The sequence below is a fragment of the Salmo salar genome, chromosome ssa10 (genome assembly GCF_905237065.1).
Source record: "Salmo salar chromosome ssa10, Ssal_v3.1, whole genome shotgun sequence".
In the NCBI taxonomy this organism is placed as follows: Eukaryota; Metazoa; Chordata; class Actinopteri; order Salmoniformes; family Salmonidae; genus Salmo; species Salmo salar.
In genome coordinates, this window is record NC_059451.1 from 66,284,899 (window position 1) to 66,308,949 (window position 24,051).

General features: G+C 43.0%; 1 protein-coding gene across 1 annotated transcript in view; it reads left to right on the top strand.

The window, feature by feature from the left end:
- The window catches only part of b4galnt4a (beta-1,4-N-acetyl-galactosaminyl transferase 4a), a 497,908-nt gene that overhangs the window by 434,264 nt on the left and 39,593 nt on the right, over window positions 1-24,051 (top strand). The window contains exon 9 of the mRNA XM_014123877.2: window positions 20,620-20,686. Coding sequence (XP_013979352.2) covers window positions 20,620-20,686 — 67 coding nt within the window. The remainder of the gene's footprint in view (window positions 1-20,619; window positions 20,687-24,051) is intronic.

The window sequence follows — 24,051 nt, forward strand, 5'->3', positions numbered from 1 at the left end:
ACAAGACATGCCTCCAGAGGTCTCTTCACAGTCCCCAAGTCCAGAACAGACTATGGGAGGCGCACAGTACTACATAAAGACATCACTACATGGAACTCTATTCCACATCAAGTTACTTATGCCAGCAGTAACATTCTATTTAAAAAAACTGATAAAAATACACCTTATGGAACAGTGGGGACTGTGAAGCAACACAAACATAGACACATGCATACAAACACATGATAACATATGCACTACACACACATGTACACATGGATTTTGTGTTATCAATATGTGGTAGTAGAGTAGAGACCTGAGGGCACACACTTAATATGTTGTGAAATCTGTTATGAATGTATTGTAATGTTTTTAACATGTATAATTGCCTTAATTTTGCAGGACCTAATGGGGATTCATAATAAATAAAAATACAAACTTCCTCTCTTTCTGTTCCCCTTATATGACACTATCTCCCATACATATTTCCTTGTGCTATAAAAACATCTGCCCTTACTGCTTTCATCCCATTGTCTCTGCCACCAATCTAACCCATTTTTCAAAATCAATGTTTTAATTTCCCCTTTAACTGCACCTGTATATCCACAATATAATTGTTTTGCTTTTTTTACTATTATATCTACTATATCATTTCCATAAAGTCCTGTATGACCCGGTATCCAACATAACTACATTTCAATACCATTTCTTTGTAACCCCAACAACAGCATCATTATTTCTAACCATAAATCCTCACGTTCTGACTTTCCATATCTTAAACTACACAAACTCCTTTTTTATTTTTTTTATTTTTTATATTTCACCTTTATTTAACCAGGTAAGATAGTTGAGAACAAGTTCTCATTTACAACTGCGATCTGGCCAAGATAAAGCAAAGCAGTGCGACAGAAACAACAACACAGAGTTACACATGGAATAAACAAGCATAACACTGCAAGGCAAGAATAAAGCTGATTGCTAATATATTGATCCTCTATTGTTCCTAAATTATCTTCTTCACAATTTTATTTGATCAGGCTAAGATCAACATGTGGTCTTGTATAAAACCACGGTGGCACATTTCCTATTGCTACAGATGGCCCTATAACAAGGTCCCTGAGTCCATATTCATCAACACTTCCTAATCTCTGGGCCAAAACCCCGCTTTTGATATTGTTCATATTTCCAGCAGTTTTCCAATATTGTCAGTGTAGCATGATCTACCATACTACCGTTCAGTCTTGCCCAGTAAGCCGGGGCTGGCTTTACTCATCTAACGGATAGTGGCATTTCCCCAGTATCTACTACGTAAAACCTCAAACGGTGTAGTTTTAAATGCAATTTTGCAAATCCTGAGTTCCCTCGCTTGTATCCTATGTCACTCCCTGATCTGTTTCACCTGTCTTTGTGATTGTCTCCACCCCCCTCCAGGTGTCACCCATCTTCCCCATTATCCCCTGTGTACTTATACCTGTGGTTTTTGTCTGTCGCCAGTTCATCTTGTTTGTTCAAGCCTACCAGCGTTTTTGTGTCTCAGCTCCTGCTTTTTCCAGTTTCTCTTTTCTCGTCCTCCTGGTTTTTGATCCTTGCCTGTTCTGACCCTGTACCCACCCGCCTGACCACTCTGCCTGAGCCTTGGCCTCTACTCTGGATTTTCGACCCCTGCCTGCCTTGACCTGTCGTTTGCCTGCCCATGTTATTACAATAAACATTGTTACTTCACACAGTCTGCACTTAGTACCTGATATCCTATCAAGGCACAACGTAACATTTTATTTTTATTTAACCTTTATTTAACTAGGAAAGTCAGTTAAGAACAAATTCTTATTTGCAATGACGGCCTAGGAACAGTGGGTTCACTGCCTTGTTCAGGGGCAGAACGACAGATTTTTATCTTGTCAGCTCGTGGAGTTGATCTAGCAAACTTTCGGTTACTGGCCCAATGCTCTAACCACTAGGCTAGCTACCGCCCCCCACAGAAATGCCGCAGAACCATATACAAAGCACCCATAATCTATGGACGTTCTCATCAAAGTACAATAAATATTCAGTAAATATTGCCTATCTGCCCCCCAATCATGCCCAACTATTGCACTCATAATATTTAATACTTTCTTACATTTAGTCTCAATACATGTAATATGACGTCTCCATGTAAGCTTTACATCAATCCATAGCCCCAAATACTTAAATTATGTTACCCTTTTCATTCGTTCTCCATATAATCGAACACTGACATCTTCCTTTATCTTTTTGTTAGTGAACAAAATGAGGCAAGATTTTAATACGGATAACTTGAAACTCCATGATAAGGACCATTATTCTAAGGATACAACAGCACCTTACATTTTCTCTGTTACATAAGGAATATTCCTACCCCTTTTCCAAATGGCACCATCATCTGCATATAAGGCCGCCACTATACCCTGTCCGATATCCCCAAAGATACAGTATCATCAATCATCAACATGAACAATATAGGACTAATTGCAGTACCCTGTGGAGTTCCATTTTCCACCTCATATTCTCTTGATAACTCTGATCCCACCCTGACCTGGAAGGTTCAGTCAAACAAGAAATCCATAATTCAGTTGTACATTCTCCCACTAATACCTATTCCATCAGTAGACCTTCCCGCCACATTGTAGCATATGCTTTTTCAATGTCAAAATATACTATTGACATCACTTCCTTCATTGCCAAGGCTTTGCCACCTCAGTACTAACTGTAACCAATCTATCAAGGGTAGTCCTTCCTTTTCTGAGTCATATTTATTTATTCATAAGGGACAATGCACATTAATCAACATCAATATTACAATAATGCAACATCCATGTAAATGTGCCAGGGTTAGCCAAAAGCTCATTTGCCCCTGTAGTCCCAGGACAGGTAAGGGCAATTACACAGCCACAATACAAATACTGATAAAACAATACAAAATACAAATACAATATATACAATAGTATATAATTTTAACAACAACAACAACATTATCGTCAACTGTCATCTTACATATGAGGAACCACAGATAACTCATGTGTACAGGTTTGGATAGATTTGAGCCATGTTTTCAATTTAAATTTCAAAGTACAGTAATCAGTGCAGATTCTCAAGTCCATGGGCATTGCATTCCAGTATATTGTAGCTCTAACAGAGAAGGCCGAATGACCAAATTTACTGTGTCGAATCCACTCTGGTGTGAACTTAATAGACCCCTATGTTCCAGATAATACATCAATCTACCTACAATCAACTTTTCCATTAATTTACAGAGATTAAGTGCAATAGGTCTACTAGCAGGACTGGATGGATCTTTACAAGGATCTTTAGCACTCTCGTCCTCCATATTTTATTAAATAAACTCAAAATCTTTCCCAAAACTTCTGTAGGTAGATGTTTAAAGATAGTGGAGCCTAATAGAGCCACAACCCTCCAAAGCCCTCGTTATTTCAAACATGGTGAATTCAGCATCCAGTGACTCTGCTGAATCACACTTCTTACGGTATACCTCTTCACGCATTCTTAGCTTTTCTTACTTACGTCTTTTACATTTATCACGTAGATTGTCAACTTTATGCACAGCTGCAAAAACTCTTCTTAGACCGTCTGACTTTTCTTTGTTTGAAACAGCCATAATATCTTCCTCTGCTAATATAGATATCAGAACTGTCCTCCCTTTCCCCATTATCCTCTTTAACATTTTCCACACATCCCCAGTTGTTTCCCTTCCTTTAGAAAAACATAATTATTTCTCTGAAAGACTATCATGCTATCAAATGTCAAATTATTCTTCAAAGTTTTAAAAGCATTATCACGATCATTGATGGACTTATTACAAGCTTCAGTCCACCAAGGAACTATTTTTTGTCTACCACCCCCCCCCACCCCCCCCCATAATTGCCATAATGACCATCGTTATGTTTGGAGGAAAACGGGGGAGGCGGGCAAGCCAAAGAACACCTTCCCAACCGTGAAGCACGGGGGTGGCAGCATCATGTTGTGGGGGTGCTTTGCTGCAGGAGGGACTGGTGCACTTCAGAAAATAAATGGCATCATGAAAAAGGAAAATTATGTGGATATATTGAAGCAACATCTCAAGACATCAGTTAGGAAGTTAATCAGTTGGTCGCAAATGGGTCTTCCAAATGGACAATGACCCCAAGCATACTTCCAAAGTTGTGGAAAAATGGCTTAAGGACAACAAAGTCAAGGCATTGGAGTGGCCATCACAAAGCCCTGACATCAATCCTACAGAAAATGTGTGGGCAGAACTAAAAAATTGTGTGCGAGCAAGGAAGCCTACAAACCTGATTCAGATATACCAGCTCTGTCAGGAGGAATGGGCCAAAGTTCATTGAACTTATTGTGGGAAGCTTGTGGAAGGCTACTTGAAACATTTGACCCAAGTTAAACAGTTTAAAGGCAATGCTACCAAATACTAATTGAGTGTATGTAAACTTCTGACCCACTGGGAATGTGATAAAAGAAATAAAAGCTGAAATAAATAATTCTCTCTACTATTATTCTGGCATTTCACACTCTTAAAATAAAGTGGTGATCCTAACTGACCTAAGACAGGGAATCTTTACTTGTATTAAATGTCAGGAATTGTGACAAACTGAGTTTAAATGTATTTGGCTAAGGTGTATGTAAAATTCTGACTTCAACTGTATGCTGCACATAACTGGGAAATGATAACTGCCTATTGTGGATTATATCTTCACACCCACTCACATATACCAGCAATGGAGGAGGACACAAATGTAAGCTCTAAACATGACAATGTACCTCTAGTCACATTTACCCGTGTCCCCCAACCATCATTTAATCAAATGATCCCCTCCTCTCCGTAACATCTTCAACCACTAAACCATTGGCTTGAGTTATCTTAGATTGATTCTGGGGATTTTGAGGAAGTGAAATAGGCTTCCGTGTCTACAGTGTCTCATGGGGGACAAACATCATTAACCAAATGCGGAATTGGTCAGGCAACCCACCTCCAAGACTGAAAACTCGTTTTTCTAATAAGCAACAGAAAAACACACGTGCCAATCGGTGTGTTCAGTGGCTCTTTAAATAGTGTCTTGTAGTCTTCCCTTGTTCCCCCATAGTAGTTGTAACATCTGTCTTGTTTTGCTGTCCACTCTGCCAGAGGGCTCTCACTATTTACAGCTCTGCCAATTACAGATTTCAGCCAGGTGTGTGTGTGTGTGTGTGTGTGTGTGTGTGTGTGTGTGTGTGTGTGTGTGTGTGTGTGTGTGTGTGTGTGTGTGTGTGTGTGTGTGTGTGTGTGTGTGTGTGTGTGTGTGTGGAGAAAGTACAGTAAATCTCTCCACTCTGACCCCACTGAGTAAACTGTCTGCCTGGGATTTTCCACTGGACTGTCCTTTTCCATTCAAAGGGCTTCTCTTCCCTCTCATGTCCTGGTGAAAGAACTAGAAACGTTTCTGCCATTTTTTGTTGTTGTTTTTACTCTGACCTTTTCTGATCAGGAGAGTAGGAGAGAAGGAGTGGAGCTTTTTCAGAAGTAGTTAGAAAGGAGAGGAGATGAGGAGAATTGGGAGAGAGTGTAGGGAGAGAAGAATGGGGAGGGGTTTGAGATCGTGACGAAGAGGAGGGTAAGGTTAGGGGTGAAAGCAGACCTGGGTTCAAGTACTATTTAGGGTATTTCAATTACCTTTATAGACATTTGGAAGTAAGTATTTAGATTTTGAAAAGACAAGTAGTTGAATATTGGAATATTTGGAAATACACTTGGAAAATATTTTAAAATACTCAAATACACTGACTCAAATACACTCCTATGCATTTAACAAAGATATTTGAAAATAGTATTTGAAATAAGTAATTGAAAATACTTTAAAATAGTTGGCTATTTATAGGAAATTATTTGAAAATACTAAAATACACAGAAAATAAGTCTTTAAATAACAAATACTCAAATACACATGTATTTGAACCCAGGTCTGAGTGATAGTGTGGCTATATGAGGTGGGATTTAAACATGTGACAAAGAGATGTGAAAAGGAGGACATTTAAAGGATGACAGGATGCAGGAAGAGTGGTTTAATAGAATAAAGGAAGGAGTGAGATGAGTTTGAATAATCCACGAAAAGGTGCTTTACTTTTCATTCATTAAATTGTATTTAAACTCTTTTGTTCATTTAAAGTTTATTCAACAGAGGCAGTAGGACGGTGCTGTGTGTGTACATGGTATTGCTTTTTTAAAGATGAATTTAATTATGGTTAACACTTTGAAAATGTCAGACACAGTCATTCGATTTTCATTACCTGCTGTGTACCGAGGTGAAACGAAAATCAGGTAATCTCACTTGTGCCCTCTGGCTTTGGAACACTATGGAACAGAGTTGAGGAGAACGTACAACAAATGTACAAAACATAAATAAGCAATTTATGCTTATTCAAGCAATTCGGTAGCAATAAATATTCAGACTAAAATTCTGCAAACCACAGGGATTAAAAATATAGCCCCTGTCCAAAAGAACCAGCGTGTGTGTGTGTGAGTGTATGTGTGAGTGTGTGTGTGGGTGTGCGCATGCATGTCTGTCTGTGTGTATGAGAGTGCATGTGTGAGTGAAAGTGAAAAACATGGCTCCATTCTGCCTCTAAAAGGATATCGCACACACACACACACAAACACGCAGAGAGCGAGAGAAAAAACAATATTATATCCCCGTATGTCACAGGGCGTATTGGGGCTGAAAGACTGAAAGACTGTTGGCCGCCTGCGTCATTTTGATGTCCAATTCGTCCTTTTTATTATTTCCCCCGACTATATTGATTTTCTTTCCTTTCTGTTGATCTTGCAGGGCCAGTAAGCAGTACTCAGGTTCTCCCGACAAGCTGTGTCAGAGCACACACAGACAAACACACACATAGACATGCAGACGTACACATCGACGCTTGTGTATGCACGCACTTGCAGACACACACACTTTCTCCTGAATCCTCATATTTAGATTGTTCCCACTATAATTCTTCAACATCTACATGTATTATCAAAGAGTATCTTCAAGATGTTAGAATGCCATTACTTTTTTTTGCTGTCATTGCTATTTAATTGAACCCTAGTCCTTTTTCAAATCTAAATGTTTACGCCTTTTCAGCAAGACACAATGAAAAGTATGTAGCACATTTCACGTGCGTGCTCGATGCGGTGGTGTGTGTGTCTGTCTTCTGGGCTGTTCTGACAGTGTTGGGGTGCCGGTTTCCATTGATCCCTGAGAGGACAGGCAGAGTCGACCTTGAGAAGAGACAATGGCAGCATGCTAAGACCTCATACATGCCCTGCTGTGCTGTCTTTCTGCACAGTGTGCGTGTGCATGTGTTTAAGTGTGAGTAAGAGAGAGAGTGTGCTTTGTGTGTGTGTTTGGTGCATCACAAAGAGTAGATGAAAAGATACACCAAAGGGTAGTAGGCATTTGAACAGTGCTTAGTTGTACACTCTTTAGCAGAAGTTCTATGCATCATGTATGGGTGTGTTGTTTGTAAGTGGGAGTATGCGCTAACACATATTGCCCTAAGTCTATTGCAGTATGATGGTGTTACTAGACCTATGTTCAGAAACATAGAGATGTCGAGCAATGTCAGAGCAGCATAGACTAAGATACAGTAGAATAGAATACAGTATATACATATGAGATGAGTAATGCAAAATATTTAAACATTATTAAAGTGGACAGACAACTAGTGTTCCATTATTAAAGTGGCCAGTGATTTAAACTCTATGTATATAGGGCAGCAGCCTCTAATGTGCTAGATGGCTATTTAACAGTCTGATGGCCTTGAGATAGAAGCTGTTTTTCAGTCTCTTGGTTCCAGCTTTGATACACTTGTACTGACCTCGCCTTCTGGATGGTAGTGGGGAGAACAGGCAGTGGCTCAGGTGGATGTTGTCATTGATGATTTTTTTGGCCTTCCTGTGACATTGGGTACTTTAGGTGTCCTGGAGGGCAGGTAGTTTGTCCCCGGTGATGGGGAGGTTGAGCCCTGAGGTTGCGGGCGGTGCAGTTGTCGTACCAGGTGGTGATACAGTCCGACAGCATGCTCTCAACTGTGCATCTGTAAAAGTTTGTGAGGGTTTTAGGCGCCAAGGCAAATTAATTGAGCCTCCTGAGCCTCGCTGTCTGTGTGGGTGGAACATTTCAGTTTGTCAATAATGTGTATGCCGAGGAACTTGAAGCTTTTCACCTTCTCCACTACGGTCCTGTCGATGTGGATAGGGGTGTGCTCCATCTGCTTTTTCCTGTAGTCCACGATCAGCTCCTTTGTTTTGTTGACGTTGTGTGAGAGGTTATTTTCCTGGCACCACACTCCCAGGGCCATCACCTCCTCCCTGTAGGCTTTCTCGTCATTGTTGGTAATCAGGCCTACTACTGTTGTGTCATCTGCAAACTTGATGACTGAGTTGGAGGCGTGCATGGCCACGTAGGAATGGGTGAACAGTGAGAACGGGAGGGGGATGAGCAGGCATCCTTTGTGGGGCCCCAGTTTAAAAAATATATATATTTCACCTTTACAAGTTCTCATTTACAACTGCGACCTGGCCAAGATAAAGCAAAGCAGTGCAACACAAATATTCCTGCTGGAGCGCGTGAAATATTCCTGCTGGAGCGCGTGCTACAGGTGGGTGCTGCTATGGTGACCAGTGAGCTGAGATAAGGTGGGGCTTTACCTAGCAAAGACTTATAGATGACCTGGAGCCAGTGGGTTTGGCGACGAATGTGAAGCGAGGGCCAGCCAATGAGAGCATACAGGTCGCAGTGATGGGTAGTATATGGGGCTTTGGTGATGAAACGGATGGCACTGTGATAGACTTCATCCAATTTTCTGAGTAGAGTGTTGGAGACTTTTTTGTAAATGGCATCGCCGAAGTCAAGGATCAGTAGGATAGTCAGTTTTACGAGGGTATGTTTGGGAGCATGAGTGAAGGATGCTTTGTTGCGAAATAGGAAGCCGATTCTAGATTTAATTTTGGATTGGAGATGCTTAATGTGAGTCTGGAAGGAGTGTTTACAGTCTAACCAGACACCTAGGTATTTGTAGTTGTCCACATATTCTAGGTCAGAACCGTCCAGAGTAGTGATGCTGGACGGGCGGCAAGGTGCAGGCAGCGATCGTTTGAAGAGCATGCATTTAGTTTTACTAGTGTTTAAGAGCAGTTGGAGGCCACGGAAGGAGAGTTGTATGGCATTGAAGCTCGTCTGGAGGTTTGTTAACACAGTGTCCAAAGAAGGGCCAGAAGTTTACAGAATGGTGTCGTCTGCGTAGAGGTGGATCAGAGAATCACCAGCAGCAAGAGTGACATCATTGATATATACAGAGAAAAGAGTCGGCCCGAGAATTGAACCCTGTGGCACCCCCATAGAGACTGCCAGAAGTCTGGACAACAAGCCCTCTGATTTGACACACTGAATTCTGTCTGAGAAGTAATTGGTGAACCAGGCGAGGCAGTCATTAGAGAAACCAAGGCTGTTGAGTCTGCCGATAAGAATGTGGTGATTGACAGAGTCGAAAGCCTTGGCCAGGTCGATGAATATGGCTGCACAGTATTGTCTTTTATCGATGGCGGTTATGATATCGTTTAGGACCTTGAGCATGGCTGAGATGCATCCATGACCAGCTCGGACACCAGATTGAATAGCGGAGAAGGTACGGTGGGATTCGAAATGGTCAGTGATCTGTTTGTTAACTTGGCTTTCGAAGACCTTAGAAAGGCAGGGCAGGATAGATATTTCTGTAACAGTTTGGGTCTAAAGTGTCTCCCCCTTTGAAGAGGGGATGACCGTGGCAGCTTTCCAATCTTTGGGGATCTCAGATGATACAAAAGAGAGGTTGAACAGGCTAATAACAGGGGTTGCAACAATTGCGGCGGATAATTTTAGAAAGAGAGGGTCCAGTTTGTCTAGCCCTGCTGATTTGTACGGGTCCAGGTTTTGCAGCTCTTTCAGAACATCAGCTATTTGAATTTGGGCGAAGGAGAAATGGGGGAGGCTTGGGCATGTTGCTGTGGGGGGTGCAGGGCTGTTGACCAGAGTAGGGCTGGCCAGGTGGAAAGCATGGCCAGCCGTAGAAAAATGCTTATTGAAATTCTCAATTATTGTGGATTTATCGGTGGTGACAGTGTTTCCTAGCCTCAGTGCAGTGGGCAGCTGGGTGGAGGTGCTATTGTTCTCCATGGACTTTACATTGTCCCAGACCTTTTTGGAGTTTGTGCTACAAATTTCTGTTTGAAAAAGCTAGCCTTTGCTTTCCTAATTGCCTGTGTATATTGGTTCCTAACTTGTTGCATATCGCGGGGGCTATTCGATGCTAGTGCAGTACGCCACAGGATGTTTCTGTGTAGGTCAAGGGAGGTCAGGACTGGAGTGAACCACGGGCTATATCTGTTCCTGGTTCTCCCTTTTTGAATAGGGCATGCTTATTTAAGATGTAAAGCACTTTTAAAGAATAACCAGGCATCCTCTACTGACGGAACGAGGTCAATATCCTTCCAGAATACCCAGGCCAGGTCGATTAGAAAGGCCTGCTCGCTGAAGTGTTTTAGGGAGCGTTTGACAGTGATGAGCGATGGTCGTTTGACCGCAGTCCCATTACGGATGCAGGCAATGAGGCAGTGATCGCTGAGATCCTAGTTGAAGACAGCAGAGGTGTATTTTGAGGGCAGGTTGGTCAGGATGATAAATCAAATCAAATGAAATCAAATGTATTTATATAGCCCTTCTTACATCAGCCTATATCTCAAAGTGCTGTACAGAAACCCAGCCTAAAACCCCAAACAGCAAGCAATGCAGGTGTAGGTGGCTAGGAAAAACTCCCTAGAAAGGCCAAAACCTAGGAAGAAACCTAGAGAGGAACCAAGCTATGAGGGGTGGCCAGTCCTCTTCTGGCTGTGCCGGGTGGAGATTATAACAGCACATGGCCAAGATGTTCAAATGTTCATAAATGATCAGCATGGTCAAATAATAATAATCATAGTAGTTGTCGAGGGTGCAACAAGTCAGCAACTCAAGAGTAAGTGTCAGATGGCTTTTTCATAGCCGACCTTTGAGAGTATCTCAACCGCTCCTGCTGTCTCTAGAGAGCTGAAAACAGCAGGTCTGGAACAGGTAGCACGTCCGGTGAACAGGTCAGAGTTCCATCAGGTCTGGGACAGCAGGTCTGGGACAGGTAGCACGTTCGGTGAACAGGTCAGGGTTCCAGCAGGTCTGGGACAGCAGGTCTGGGACAGGTAGCACGTCTGGTGAACAGGTCAGGGTTCCATAGCCGCAGGCAGAACAGTTGAAACTGGAGCAGCGGCATGGCCAGGTGGACTGGGGACAGCAAGGAGTCATCATGCCAGGTAGTCCTGAGGCATGGTCCTAGGGCTCAGGTCCTCCGAGAGAGAGAAAGAAAGAAAGAGAGAAAGAGAGAATTAGAGAGAGCATATTTAAATTCACACAGGACACCGGATAAGACAAGAGAAATACTCCAGATGTAACAGACTGACCCTAGCCCCCTGACACATAAACTACTGCAGCATAAATACTGGAGGCTGAGACAAGAGGTGTCAGGAGACACTTTGGCCCCATCCGATGAAACCCCCGGACAGGGCCAAACAGGCAGGATATAACCCCACCCACTTTGCCAAAGCACAGCCCCCACACCACTGGAGGGATATCTCCAACCACCAACTTACCATCCTGAGACAAGGCTGAGTATAGCCCACAAAGGTCTCTGCCATGGCACAACCCAAGGGGGGGCGCCAACCCAGACAGGAAGACCACGTCAGTGACTCAACCCACTCAAGTGACGCACCCCTCCCAGGAACGGCATGGAAGAACACCAGTAAGCCAGTGACTCAGCCCCTGTAATAGGGTTAGAGGCAAAGAATCCTAGTGGAGAGAGGGGAACTGGCTAGGCAGAGACAGCAAGGGCGGTTCGTTGCTCCAGCCTTTCCGTTCACCTTCACACCCCTGGGCCAGACTACACTTAATCATAGGACCTACTGAAGAGATGAGTCTTCAGTAAAGACTTAAAGGTTGAGACTGAGTCTGCGTCTCCCACATGGGTAGGCAGATCATTCCATGAAAATGGAGCTCTATAGGAGAAAGCCCTGCCTCCAGCTGTTTGCTTAGAAATTCTAGGGGCAATGAGGAGGCCCGCGTATTGTGACCGTAGCGTATGTGTAGGTATGTACGGCAGGACCAAATCGGAAAGATAGGTAGGAGCAAGCCCATGTAATGCTTTGTAGGTTAGCAGTAAAACCTTGAAATCAGCCCTTGCCTTAACAGGAAGCCAGTGTAGGGAGGCTAGCACTGGAGTAATATGATCACATTTTTTGGTTCTAGTCAGGATTCTAGCAGCCGTATTTAGCACTAACTGAAGTTTATTTAGTGCTTTATCCGGGTATCCGGAAAGTAGAGCATTGCAGTAGTCCAACCTAGAAGTAACAAAAGCATGGATTAATTTTTCTGCATTCTTTTTGGACAGAAAGTTTCTGATTTTTGCAATGTTACGTAGATGGAAAAAAGCTGTCCTTGAAACAGTCTTGATATGTTCTTCAAAAGAGAGATCAGGGTCCAGAGTAACACCGAGGTCCTTCACAGCTTTATTTGAGACGACTGTACAACCATCCAGATTATTTGTAAGATTCAACAGAAGATCTCTTTGTTTCTTGGGACATAGAACAAGCATCTCTGTTTTGTCCGAGTTTAAAAGTAGAAAGTTTGCAGCCATCCACTTCCTTATGTCTGAAACACAGGCTTCTAGCGAGGGCAATTTTGGGGCTTCACCATGTTTCATTGAAATGTACAGCTGTGTGCCATCCGCATAGCAGTGAAATTTAACATTGTGTTTTCGAATGTCATCCCCAAGAGGTAAAATATATAGTGAAAACAATAGTGGTCCTAAAACGGAACCTTGAGGAACACCGAAATTTACAGTTGGTTTGTCAGAGGACAAACCATTCACAGAGACAAACTGATATCTTTCCGACAGATAAGATCTAAACCAGGCCAGAATTTGTCCATGTAGACCAATTTGGGTTTCCAATCTCTCCAAAAGAATGTGGTGATCGATGGTATCAAAAGCAGCACTAAGATCTAAGAGCACGAGGACAGATGCAGAGCCTCGGTCTGACGTTATTAACCTCTCTAGGCTAGGCGGGACGAATTCGTCCCACCTACGTAACAGCCACGGCTATCCTGTGGCGCGATTTTCAAAACCTTAAAAATCCTATTACTTCAATTTCTCAAACATATGACTATTTTACAGCCATTTAAAGATAAGACTCTCGTTAATCTAACCACACTGTCCGATTTCAAAAAGGCTTTACAACGAAAGCAAAACATTAGATTATGTCAGCAGAGTACCAAGCCAGAAATAATCAGACACCCATTTTTCAAGCCAGCATATAATGTCACCAAAACCCAGAAGACAGCTAAATGCAGCACTCACCTTTGATGATGTCTGTCAGACATATCAGTGTGGATTACGGATCACCAGCTCAAGCTGAACCTCGGCAAGACGGAGCTGCTCTTCCTCGCGGGGAAGGACTGCCCGTTCCATGATCTCGCCATCACGGTTGACAACTCCCTTGTGTCCTCCTCCCAGAGTGCTAAGAACCTTGGCGTGATCCTGGACAACACCCTGTCGTTCTCCACTAACATCAAGGCGGTGACCCGATCCTGTAGGTTCATGCTCTACAACATTCGCAGAGTACGACCCTGCCTCACACAGGAAGCGGCGCAGGTCCTAATCCAGGCACTTGTCATCTCCCGTCTGGATTACTGCAACTCGCTGTTGGCTGGGCTCCCTGCCTGTGCCATTAAACCCCTACAACTCATCCAGAACGCCGCAGCCCGTCTGGTGTTCAACCTTCCCAAGTTCTCTCACGTCACCCCGCTCCTCCGCTCTCTCCACTGGCTTCCAGTTGAAGCTCGCATCCGCTACAAGACCATGGTGATTGCCTACGGAGTTGTGAAGGGAACGGCACCTCCATACCTTCAGGCTCTGATCAGGCCCTACACCCAAACAAGGGCACTGCGTTCATCCACCACTGGCCTGCTGGCCCCCCTACCTCTGAGGAAGCACAGTTCCCGCTCAGCCCAGTCAAAACTGTTCGCTGCTCTGGCACCCCAATGGTGGAACAAGCTCCCTCATGACGCCAGGACAGCGGAGTCAATCACCACCTTCCGGAGACACCTGAAACCCCACCTCTTTAAGGAATACCTAGGATAGGATAAAGTAATCCTTCTAACCCCCCCCTTAAAATATTTAGATGCACTATTGTAAAGTGGTTGTTCCACTGGATATCATAAGGTGAATGCACCATTTTGTAAGTCGCTCTGGATAAGAGCGTCTGCTAAATGACTTAAATGTAAATGTAAATGTAAATGTATGATCTTCATCAGATGACAACCCTAGGACATTATGTTATACAATACATGCATGTTTTGTTCAATCAAGTTCATATTTATATCAAAAACCAGCTTTTTACATTACCATGTGACTAGCATGTGACTAGCATTCCCACCGAACACTGCCGTTGAATTTACTAAATTACTCACGATAAACGTTCACAAAAAGCACAACAATTATTTTAAGAATTATAGATACAGAACTCCTCTATGCACTCGATATGTCCGATTTTAAAATAGCTTTTCGGTGAAAGCACATTTTGCAATATTCTCAGTAGATAGCCCGGCATCACAGGGCTAGCTATTTAGACCCCCAGCAAGTTTAGCACTCAGAAAAGTCACATTTACTATAAGAAAAATGTTATTACCTTTTGCTGTCTTCGTCAGAATGCACTCCCAGGACATCTACTTCAATAACAAATGTTGGTTTGGTCCAAAATAATCCATAGTTATATCCGAACAGCGGCGTTTTGTTCGATGCGTTCAAGACACTATCCGAAAGGGTAAATAAGGGTGACGAGCATGGCGCAATTCGTGACAAAAAAATTCTAAATATTCAATTACCGTACTTCGAAGCATGTCAACCGCTGTTTAAAATCAATTTTTATGCCATTTTTCTCATAAAAAAGCGATAATATTCCGACCGGGAATCTGCGTTTAGGTAAACAGACAAAATAAAATAAAGCATTCGGTCGACTCGGGCACGCGCCTAAGCCCATAGTACTATTATCGGCCACTTGCCAAAAGCGATAATGTGTTTCAGCCAGAGCCTGCCTCGATATCGTTCAGCTTTTTCCCGGGCTCTGAGAGCCTATGGGAGCCGTAGGAAGTGTCACGTTAGAGCAAAGATCCTCAGTCTTCAATAAAAAGAGCCAAGATGAAACACCACTTGTCAGACAGGCCACTTCCTGCATGGAATCTTCTCAGGTTTTGGCCTGCCATTTGAGTTCTGTTATACTCACAGACACCATTCAAACAGTTTTAGAAACTTTAGGGTGTTTTCTATCCAAAGCCAATAATTATATGCATTTTGTAGTTACTGGGCAGGAGTAGTAACCAGATTAAATCGGGTACGTTTTTTATCCGTCCGTGTCAATACTGCCCCCTAGCCCTAACAGGTTAACCTCTTACATCTAGACGTTCCGCTAGCGGAACACCTGCTCCAATATCCAATGATAGGCGTGGCGCGAATTACAAATTCCTCAAAAATACAAAAAGTTACATTTTTCAAACATATGACTATTTTACAGCATTTTAAAGACAAGACTCTCCTTTATCTAACCACACTGTCCGATTTCAAAAAGGCTTTACAGCGAAAGCAAAACATTAGATTATGTCAGCAGAGTACCCAGCCAGAAATAATCAGACACCCATTTTTCAAGCTAGCATATAATGTCACAAAAAACAAAACCACAGCTAAATGCAGCACTATCCTTTGATGATCTTCATCAGATGACACGCCTAGGACATTATGTTATACAATACATGCATGTTTTGTTCAATCAAGTTCATATTTATATCAAAAACCAGCTTTTTACATTAGCATGTGACGTTCAGACCTAGCATTCCCAACCGAACACTTCCGGTGAATTGACTAAATTACTCACGATAAACGTTCACAAAAAACATAACAATTATTTTAAGAATTATAGATACAGAACTCCTTTGTGCAATCGAGGTGTCCGATTTTAAAATAGCTTTTCGGTGAAAGCACATTTTGCAATATTCTGAGTACATAGCTCGGCATCACAGGGCTAGCTATTTAGACACCCAGCAAGTTTAGCCTTCACCAAACTCCGATTTACTATTAGAAAAGTTTGATTACCTTTGGTGTTCTTCGTCAGAATGCACTCCCAGGACTGCTACTTCAATAACAAATGTTGGTTTGGTTCAAAATAATCCATAGTTATATCCAAATAGCGGTGTTTTGTTCGTGCGTTCAAGACACTATCCGAAAGGGTAAATAAGGGTTACGCGCACGACGCATTTCGTGACAAAAAAATTCTAAATATTCCATTACCGTACTTCGAAGCATGTCAACCGCTGTTTAAAATCAATTTTTATGCCATTTTTCTCGTAAAAAAGCGATAATATTCCGACCGGGAATCTGTGTTTAGGTTCAGAGACGAACGAAAATAAAAACATGGGGTTGACTCGTGCACGCGCCTAAGCCCATTGTCCTCTGATAGAGCACTTGCCAAAAGCGCTAATGTGTTTCAGCCTGGGGCTGGAATTACATCATTCAGCTTTTTCCCGCCTTCTGAGAGCCTATGGGAGCCGTAGGAAGTGTCACGTTACAGCAAAGATCCTCAGTCTTCAATAAACAGAGTCAAGAATCTCAAGGAATGGTCAGACAGGCCACTTCCTGTAAGGAATCTTCTCAGGTTTTTGCCTGCCATATGAGTTCTGTTATACTCACAGACACCATTCAAACAGTTTTAGAAACTTTAGGGTGTTTTCTATCCAAAGCCAAAAATTATATGCATATTCTAGTTACTGGGCAGGAGTAGTAACCAGATTAAATCGGGTACGTTTTTTATCCGGCCGTGCAAATACTGCCCCCTATCCCCAACAGGTTAAAATCCCCTGCTAGAATAAATGCGGCCTCGGGATATGTGGTTTCCAGTTTACATAAAGTCCAGTGACGTTATTTGAGGGCCGTCGTGGTATCGGCTTGAGGTGGAATATACACGGCTGTGACTATAACCAAAGAGAATTCTCTTGGGAGGTAATACGGTCGGCATTTGTTTGTGAGGTATTCTAGGTCGGGTGAACAAAAGGACTTGTGTTTCTGTATGTTATCACAAGCACACCATGAGTAGTTAATCATGAAACATACACCCACGCCCTTCTTCTTCCCAGAAAGGGTTATTTATTCCTTTCTGCGGCGATGAACTGAGAACCCAACTGGCTGTACGACTCGGACAGTATATCCCGAGAGAGCCATGTTTCCGAGAAACAGAGTATGTTACAATCCCTGTAGTCTCTCTGGAAGGAAATCCTTGCTCTGAGCGCGTCAACTTTATTATCCAGAGACTGAACATTAGCGAGTAATATACTCGGAAGCGGTGGGTGGTGTGCGCGCCTCCCGAGTCGGACTAGAAGTCCACTCCGAATACCTCTTCTCCGCCGGCAGTGTTTTGGATCAGCCGTTGGAATCAGTTCAATTGCCCTGGGGGGTACGAACAAAGGATCCGATTCGGGAAAGTCGTATTCCTGGTCGTGATGCTGGTAATGTTGGTAAGTTTCCGTTTCTCTGATATCCAAAAGTTCTTCCCGGCTGTATGTAATAACACAAAATAAATTCTGGGCTCATAATGTAAGAAATAACACTGAAAAAAGCAAAATACTGCGAAGTTGCCTAGGGGCTAGAAGCACGGCTGCCCTATCTATCGGTGCCATTTTTCATCTGTATGCAAATGATACGGTTATATATGCTGTAGACCAAGCTATGTTAGAGCTGCAAACTTTTTAGATGGGCTACATATATACTGATTGGATAGTTCTCTCATCCAGCAGATCCCCGCCTATAAATATCTGGGCATTTGGATGGATAAAGTAAAAAAATATATTTAAAGAGGCCTTTAAAAAAATTACTAATATTGAAATAGATCTTGCCTCTTTCTAAAAAGCAGGAAGCAGATTGTACAATCAACTTTCCTGCCAGTTTTGGACTATGGTGAAACCATTTATCAAAATTCAGCAGACACTGCTGTAAAACTTTTGGATGCTGTCTACCATAGCACACTTTGCCTTATCACAGGTGATAGGTTTAATACTCATCATTGCATCCTGTATCAGAAGGTCGGCTGGTCCTCACTAAATTCTTGTTGATCACTTTTTGTTTACAAAGCTCTGCTGGAAAAATCTACCAACCCACTGTTAAAATATAAAATATGAGACACCAAACCCATTCTCAGGGATGGTTAACTCTCAAGGTTCTACTAGTCAGTACCAATCTAGGTAGATCTGCTTTCAGTTTTCTTGGAATAGTCTGCAGAACTCCTTGCATCTTGATTCCCTGGTGCCGCCAGGGCAGTTTAAGACTGTAGTATAAGATGGGTATAATGAGAGTTGCAGTTTTTACTGTTTTTACTATTACTGAACCTTTATTTAATTAGGCAAGTCAGTTAAGAACAAATTCTTATTCACAATGACGGCCTACACCGGCCAAACCCGGACGACGCTGGGCCGATAGTGCTCCGCCCTTTGGGACTCCCAATCACGGCCAGTTGTGATACAGCCTGGATTCAAACCACGGTGTCTGTAGTGATGCCTCAAGCACTGAGATTTAGTGCCTTGCATGCTGACCAAACCGCTCGTGTTGCTTATATAAATTTAAACATACATGTTATTCTATTATTGCACCCACACTGCTGGCGCATGCCAATGAGCATCTGCGTTGCCAAGCGCAAAAAATAAGTCCTTTCTATTCATGACGCTGAACTCGGTGCAAGTCCTGCCTCTCCCATCTCCTCATTGGTTTATAGAAGCAGATACCCACGTGCCATCTCCTCGTTAGTTATACCCACCTGGGTGATTAAAAGATGAACTGAGTTCAGTCATTCATCATGGTAACTGAAAGTTAGATGCCAATCGCCATATAATGTCCAAAGAAGAAAAAGGCCTGGAAGGAGGAGATGACTAGAAATTATTCTGTTGACCGTTTTATGTGTGGATTAATTGTCGGAGTACAGGACCTTGTGCATTTCAGGTAAAATAACAACTCAACGTTTATATCCCAGGACAAATTAGCTAGCAACAGCAAGCTAGCTAAATAGGACAAGTAAGCTAGCAACTGCAAGCTAGCTAGCTAAATTGCCATAAATGTTAAATGCTTTTCAACCTGTTCCCAAATGAATATAATTGGTTCAGAGTTTGTTTTGATATTTTAACCTGTGTGTCGTGATCGCGTTTGGTGTGGGGGGACAAAATCTATTCGCGCATAATGGCGCATGATGCCGCATGCGCGTGGCCTGTTTGGGTACGGTGTTAGACCGCTGCGCCACTCGGGAGCCCAAAACCCCAGTTGTTTTGATTGAAAGAAGAGATTGTTGTGGTTGTAATGTTGAAAGTTTTAACTTCTATTTGTTTATATATATATTTGTTTTATTTGTATCTTTGTTAGTGATCATTTTGTACTGTTCTATTGCTGTGGTCAGGGCAGCTTTAAAAATGAGCCCCTGGTCTCGAAGGGTTTCCCCTGACGACATAAAAGTTATAAAAATGAATGAAATAAATGTAGAAAATGACATACCTCCCATGAATACACTGCTGGTAACCGGAAGTGACTTGGTAAATTCAGAATCTCTTTAAAATGATTGTAGCCCGTCTCTCTCTCTCTCTTCTGTGTCCCAAATGATTCCTTATTCCCTATATAATGCATTACCTTTTACCAGATGGGAATATATAGGGAATAGGGTACCATTTGGGACGCAGTCTCTGTATGTGCTGCTGCAAACACTCTGTGTATTACCAAAGCACAGGATTCACACACCAACCAAGCACTCTCCTTGCTTGCTCTACTTTGTCCCCTCATTTTGGTCAGTCTGCCTCTTTCTCCCACTGCTATACTTCTTCTCTCTTTTGTTGCCCCCACATTCTTAAGCCCTCTTTATCTTTCTGTGTCTATCGATACTTCTGTCTGGTTTTCTATCCTTTGTGTTTCTCTGCGACTGCATCCATCTCTGTCTCTCCTCTGCATCTCTCCCTCTGGGCATAGTGGCGCTTGAAGTTTGAGGGTAATTAAAAAAAATAATATTATTGTCACATATGCTGGGTAGGTGTTGGTTTTACAGTGCCAGCCATAGTGGTACGGCACCCCTTGAGCAAATTAGGGTTAAGTGCCTTGAACCGATTTTCACATAGTCGGCTCGGTTATTCAAACCAGCAACATTTCGCCCCTGTTCTGAGATAAGACAGGGGTTCAGACTTTCCTCCCCTCCCCTCCCCTCCTCTCCTCTCCTCTCCTCTTCTCCTTTTTCTCTTCTCCTCCCCTCCCCTGAATCCATCTTCACATAAGAACTACTGAGTTTGAGAATGAACAGGGCAAATCTTGTACTATGTCTGCATCCCAAATTGCACCCATTTCCTATATAGTGCACTACTTTTGACCAGGGCCCTTTGCAATGCCATTTGGGACACAGCCTATGTCACATGAAGTAAAATTGTACGTTCAAGCAGTCTGTCTCACTTGCTCTCTCTCTCTCCTCTCTTTCAGTGGCGTCCATTCCTGCCAGGTCTGAAGTATGAGGTCATCGATTCTGCCTACATTTCCCTCTACACAGGTAAGCTGGGTTTGTTGTTTTTTGGTTGGCTCTGGCCGTAATGCTCTGGCTAGAAGTTCCCATTAGGCACATATCTACCCAATGGCGAAAGAACGAGTCTTGCTGCTTTCATTGTAGTTGTAGTATACACACACACACGCGCACACACACACACACACACACACACACACACACACACACACACACACACACACACACACACACACACACACACACACACACACACACACACACACACACACACACACACACACAGTTCCCTGGGGTTGATTAGGGTGAGAGGTAGATGGGAGCACAGATGCTATTCCAGGTTGCACTGCCCTGTTCACAGCAGACAGGCAGGCAGACCTAAGGAACAAAGTGCTCTGGACCAATGGACTAGAAATATACTGCTCAAAAAAATAAAGGGAACACTTAAACAACACATCCTAGATCTGAATGAAAGAAATAATCTTATTAAATACTTTTTTCTTTACATAGTTGAATGTGCTGACAACAAAATCACACAAAAAGAATCAATGGAAATCCAATTTATCAACCCATGGAGGTCTGGATTTGGAAAACCACACTACAGGCTGAACCAACTTTGATGTAATGTCCTTAAAACAAGTCAAAATGAGGCTCAGTAGTGTGTGTGGCCTCCACGTGCCTGTATGACTTCCCTACAACGCCTGGGCATGCTCCTGATGAGGTGGCGGATGGTCTCCTGAGGGATCTCCTGCCAGACCTGGACTAAAGCATCCGCCAACTCCTGGACAGTCTGTGGTGCAACGTGGCGTTGGTGGATGGAGCGAGACATGATGTCCCAGATGTGCTCAATTGGATTCAGGTCTGGGGAACGGGCGGGCCAGTCCATAGCATCAATGCCTTCCTCTTGCAGGAACTGCTGACACACTCCAGCCACATGAGGTCTAGCATTGTCTTGCATTAGGAGGAACCCAGGGCCAACCGCACCAGCATATGGTCTCACAAGGGGTCTGAGGATCTCATCTCGATACCTAATAGCAGTCAGGCTACCTCTGGCGAGCACATGGAGGGCTGTGCGGCCCCCCAAAGAAATGCCACCCTACACCATGACTGACCCACCGCCAAACCGGTCATGCTGGAGGATGTTGCTGGCAGCAGAACGTTCTCCACGGCATCTCCAGACTCTGCCAGGTCTGTCACGTGCTCAGAGTGAACCTGATTTCATCTGTGAAGAGCACAGGGCGCCAGTGGCGAATTTGCCAATCTTGGTGTTCTCTGGCAAATGCCAAACGTCCTGCACGGTGTTGGGCTGTAAGCACAACCCCCACCTGCGGACGTCGGGCCCTCATCTCCATGCTCTGGACACTACGCTGACAGACACAGCAAACCTTCTTGCCACAGCTCGCATTGATGTGCCATCCTGGATGAGCTGCACTACCTGAGCCACTTGTGTGGGTTGTAGACTCCGTCTCATGCTACCACTGGAGTGAAAGCACCGTCAGCATTCAAAAGTGACCAAAACATCAGCCAGGAAGCATAGGAACTGAGAAGTGGTCTGTGGTCCCCACCTGCAGAACCACTCCTTTATTGGGGGTGTCTTGCTAATTGCCTATAATTTCCACCTGTTGTCTATTCCATTTGCACAACAGCATGTGAAATTTATTGTAAATCAATGTTGCTTCCTAAGTGGACAGTTTGATTTCACAGAAGTGTGATTGACTTGGAGTTACATTGTGTTGTTTAAGTGTTCCCTTTATTTTTTTGAGCAGTGTACTATATCAGGAAGTCTTGTGTTTCATGGTTGTGTCCAGAATGTCGCTAGTTCGGCATGACCGGGGTCACTGTTTTTGTGTCACGAAATAAATAAAAAATCTGAAATTTTTTGTGAAAATGGTTTTAAAATGTTTTTTAGGCCTGTCCAGAATGTCGCTAGTTCGGCATGACCGGAGTCACTGTTTTTGTGTCAAGAAAATGAAAAAAAAATCAGACATTTTTGGTGAAAATGGTTTTAAAATGTTTTTTTAGGCCTGTCCAGAATGTCGCTATTTTGGCATGATCGGAGTCATCGTTTTTGGTGACAAAAATAGAAATCTGCAAATTTTTGTGAAAATGGTTTTATAATGTTTTTTTTAGGCCTGTCCAGAATGTCGCTAGTTCGGCATGACCGGAGTCACCAATTTCGTGTCACTAATAGCGATGCAAATGCCAGGACAGCGACGCCAGGACAGCGGAGTCAATCACCACCTTCCGGAGACACCTGAAACCCCACCTCTTTAAGGAATACCTAGGATAGGATAAAGTAATCCTTCTAACCCCCCCTTAAAAGATTTAGATGCACTATTGTAAAGTGGTTGTTCCACTGGATATCATAAGGTGAATCCACCAATTTGTAAGTCGCTCTGGATAAGAGTGTCTGCTAAATGACTTAAATGTAAATGTAAATGTGTCTATCATTTTGTAACAACCTTAACCCAACCTTGCAAGAGGATTGGAGCGCTGGCATAATGGCGCAGGTGATGGAATGACAGTCACTGGTTCCGGGTTTTCGAATCCCGGTCTGGGCTACCCCCAAATGGCTGCCATATTGTTGATGTCATTCACCCTGCCTTTCATAAACATATGAGGCTCAAGTAAAAAAAAAAAATTGTAAGAACACATTTTGGACACAGGGAATCGCAACACTGACCCCTTCCTTACCATAGAGACCAGGGTGACCACCATAGACATAAACACAGGAGAATTGCTTGACAACATTACGTATAATCTCTATGGTGATGTGATGGAGGGACAGAAAGATGGCAAGAATCTAAGCTATGATCTATTCAATGAGGTCACTCTCAATTTCCATCTCTTTGTTTTTCTTTTCTTTCCGCCATCCTTTCATATCTACACTGCTGTAATTTTGGGACATACTGGAGGAATGGACTTAAATCTCTCGTAAACATTCAATAATCGAAACATGGCTTGCGTCCCGAAAGGCACCCTCTTCCCTATATAGAGCCCTACTATTGACCAGAGCCCTATTGGCCCTGGGCAAAATGTGTGCACGATTTGGGGAATAGGGTGACATTTGGGACGCAGACATAGATTCATGGAATCTTTTGCATCACAATTTTCCAAACGATTCTCTATCATGGACACACACAACTAGTTTTTCACCCATGGTTAAGTTTGACTGACTTAGACAGAAACACAGCTACTTTCCATTCCATCACAATTTTCCATTGTCTTACATATTCCTCTTCAAATCAAACCAAATTGTATTGGTTGCATACACATGTTTTGCAGATGTTATCACTTATGTTCCAAGCTCCAACAGTGCAGTAATACCGAACTATACAAAACAAAACACACAAATCCCGCAAAAATATAAAGAAAGGAATTAAGAAATATAAAAA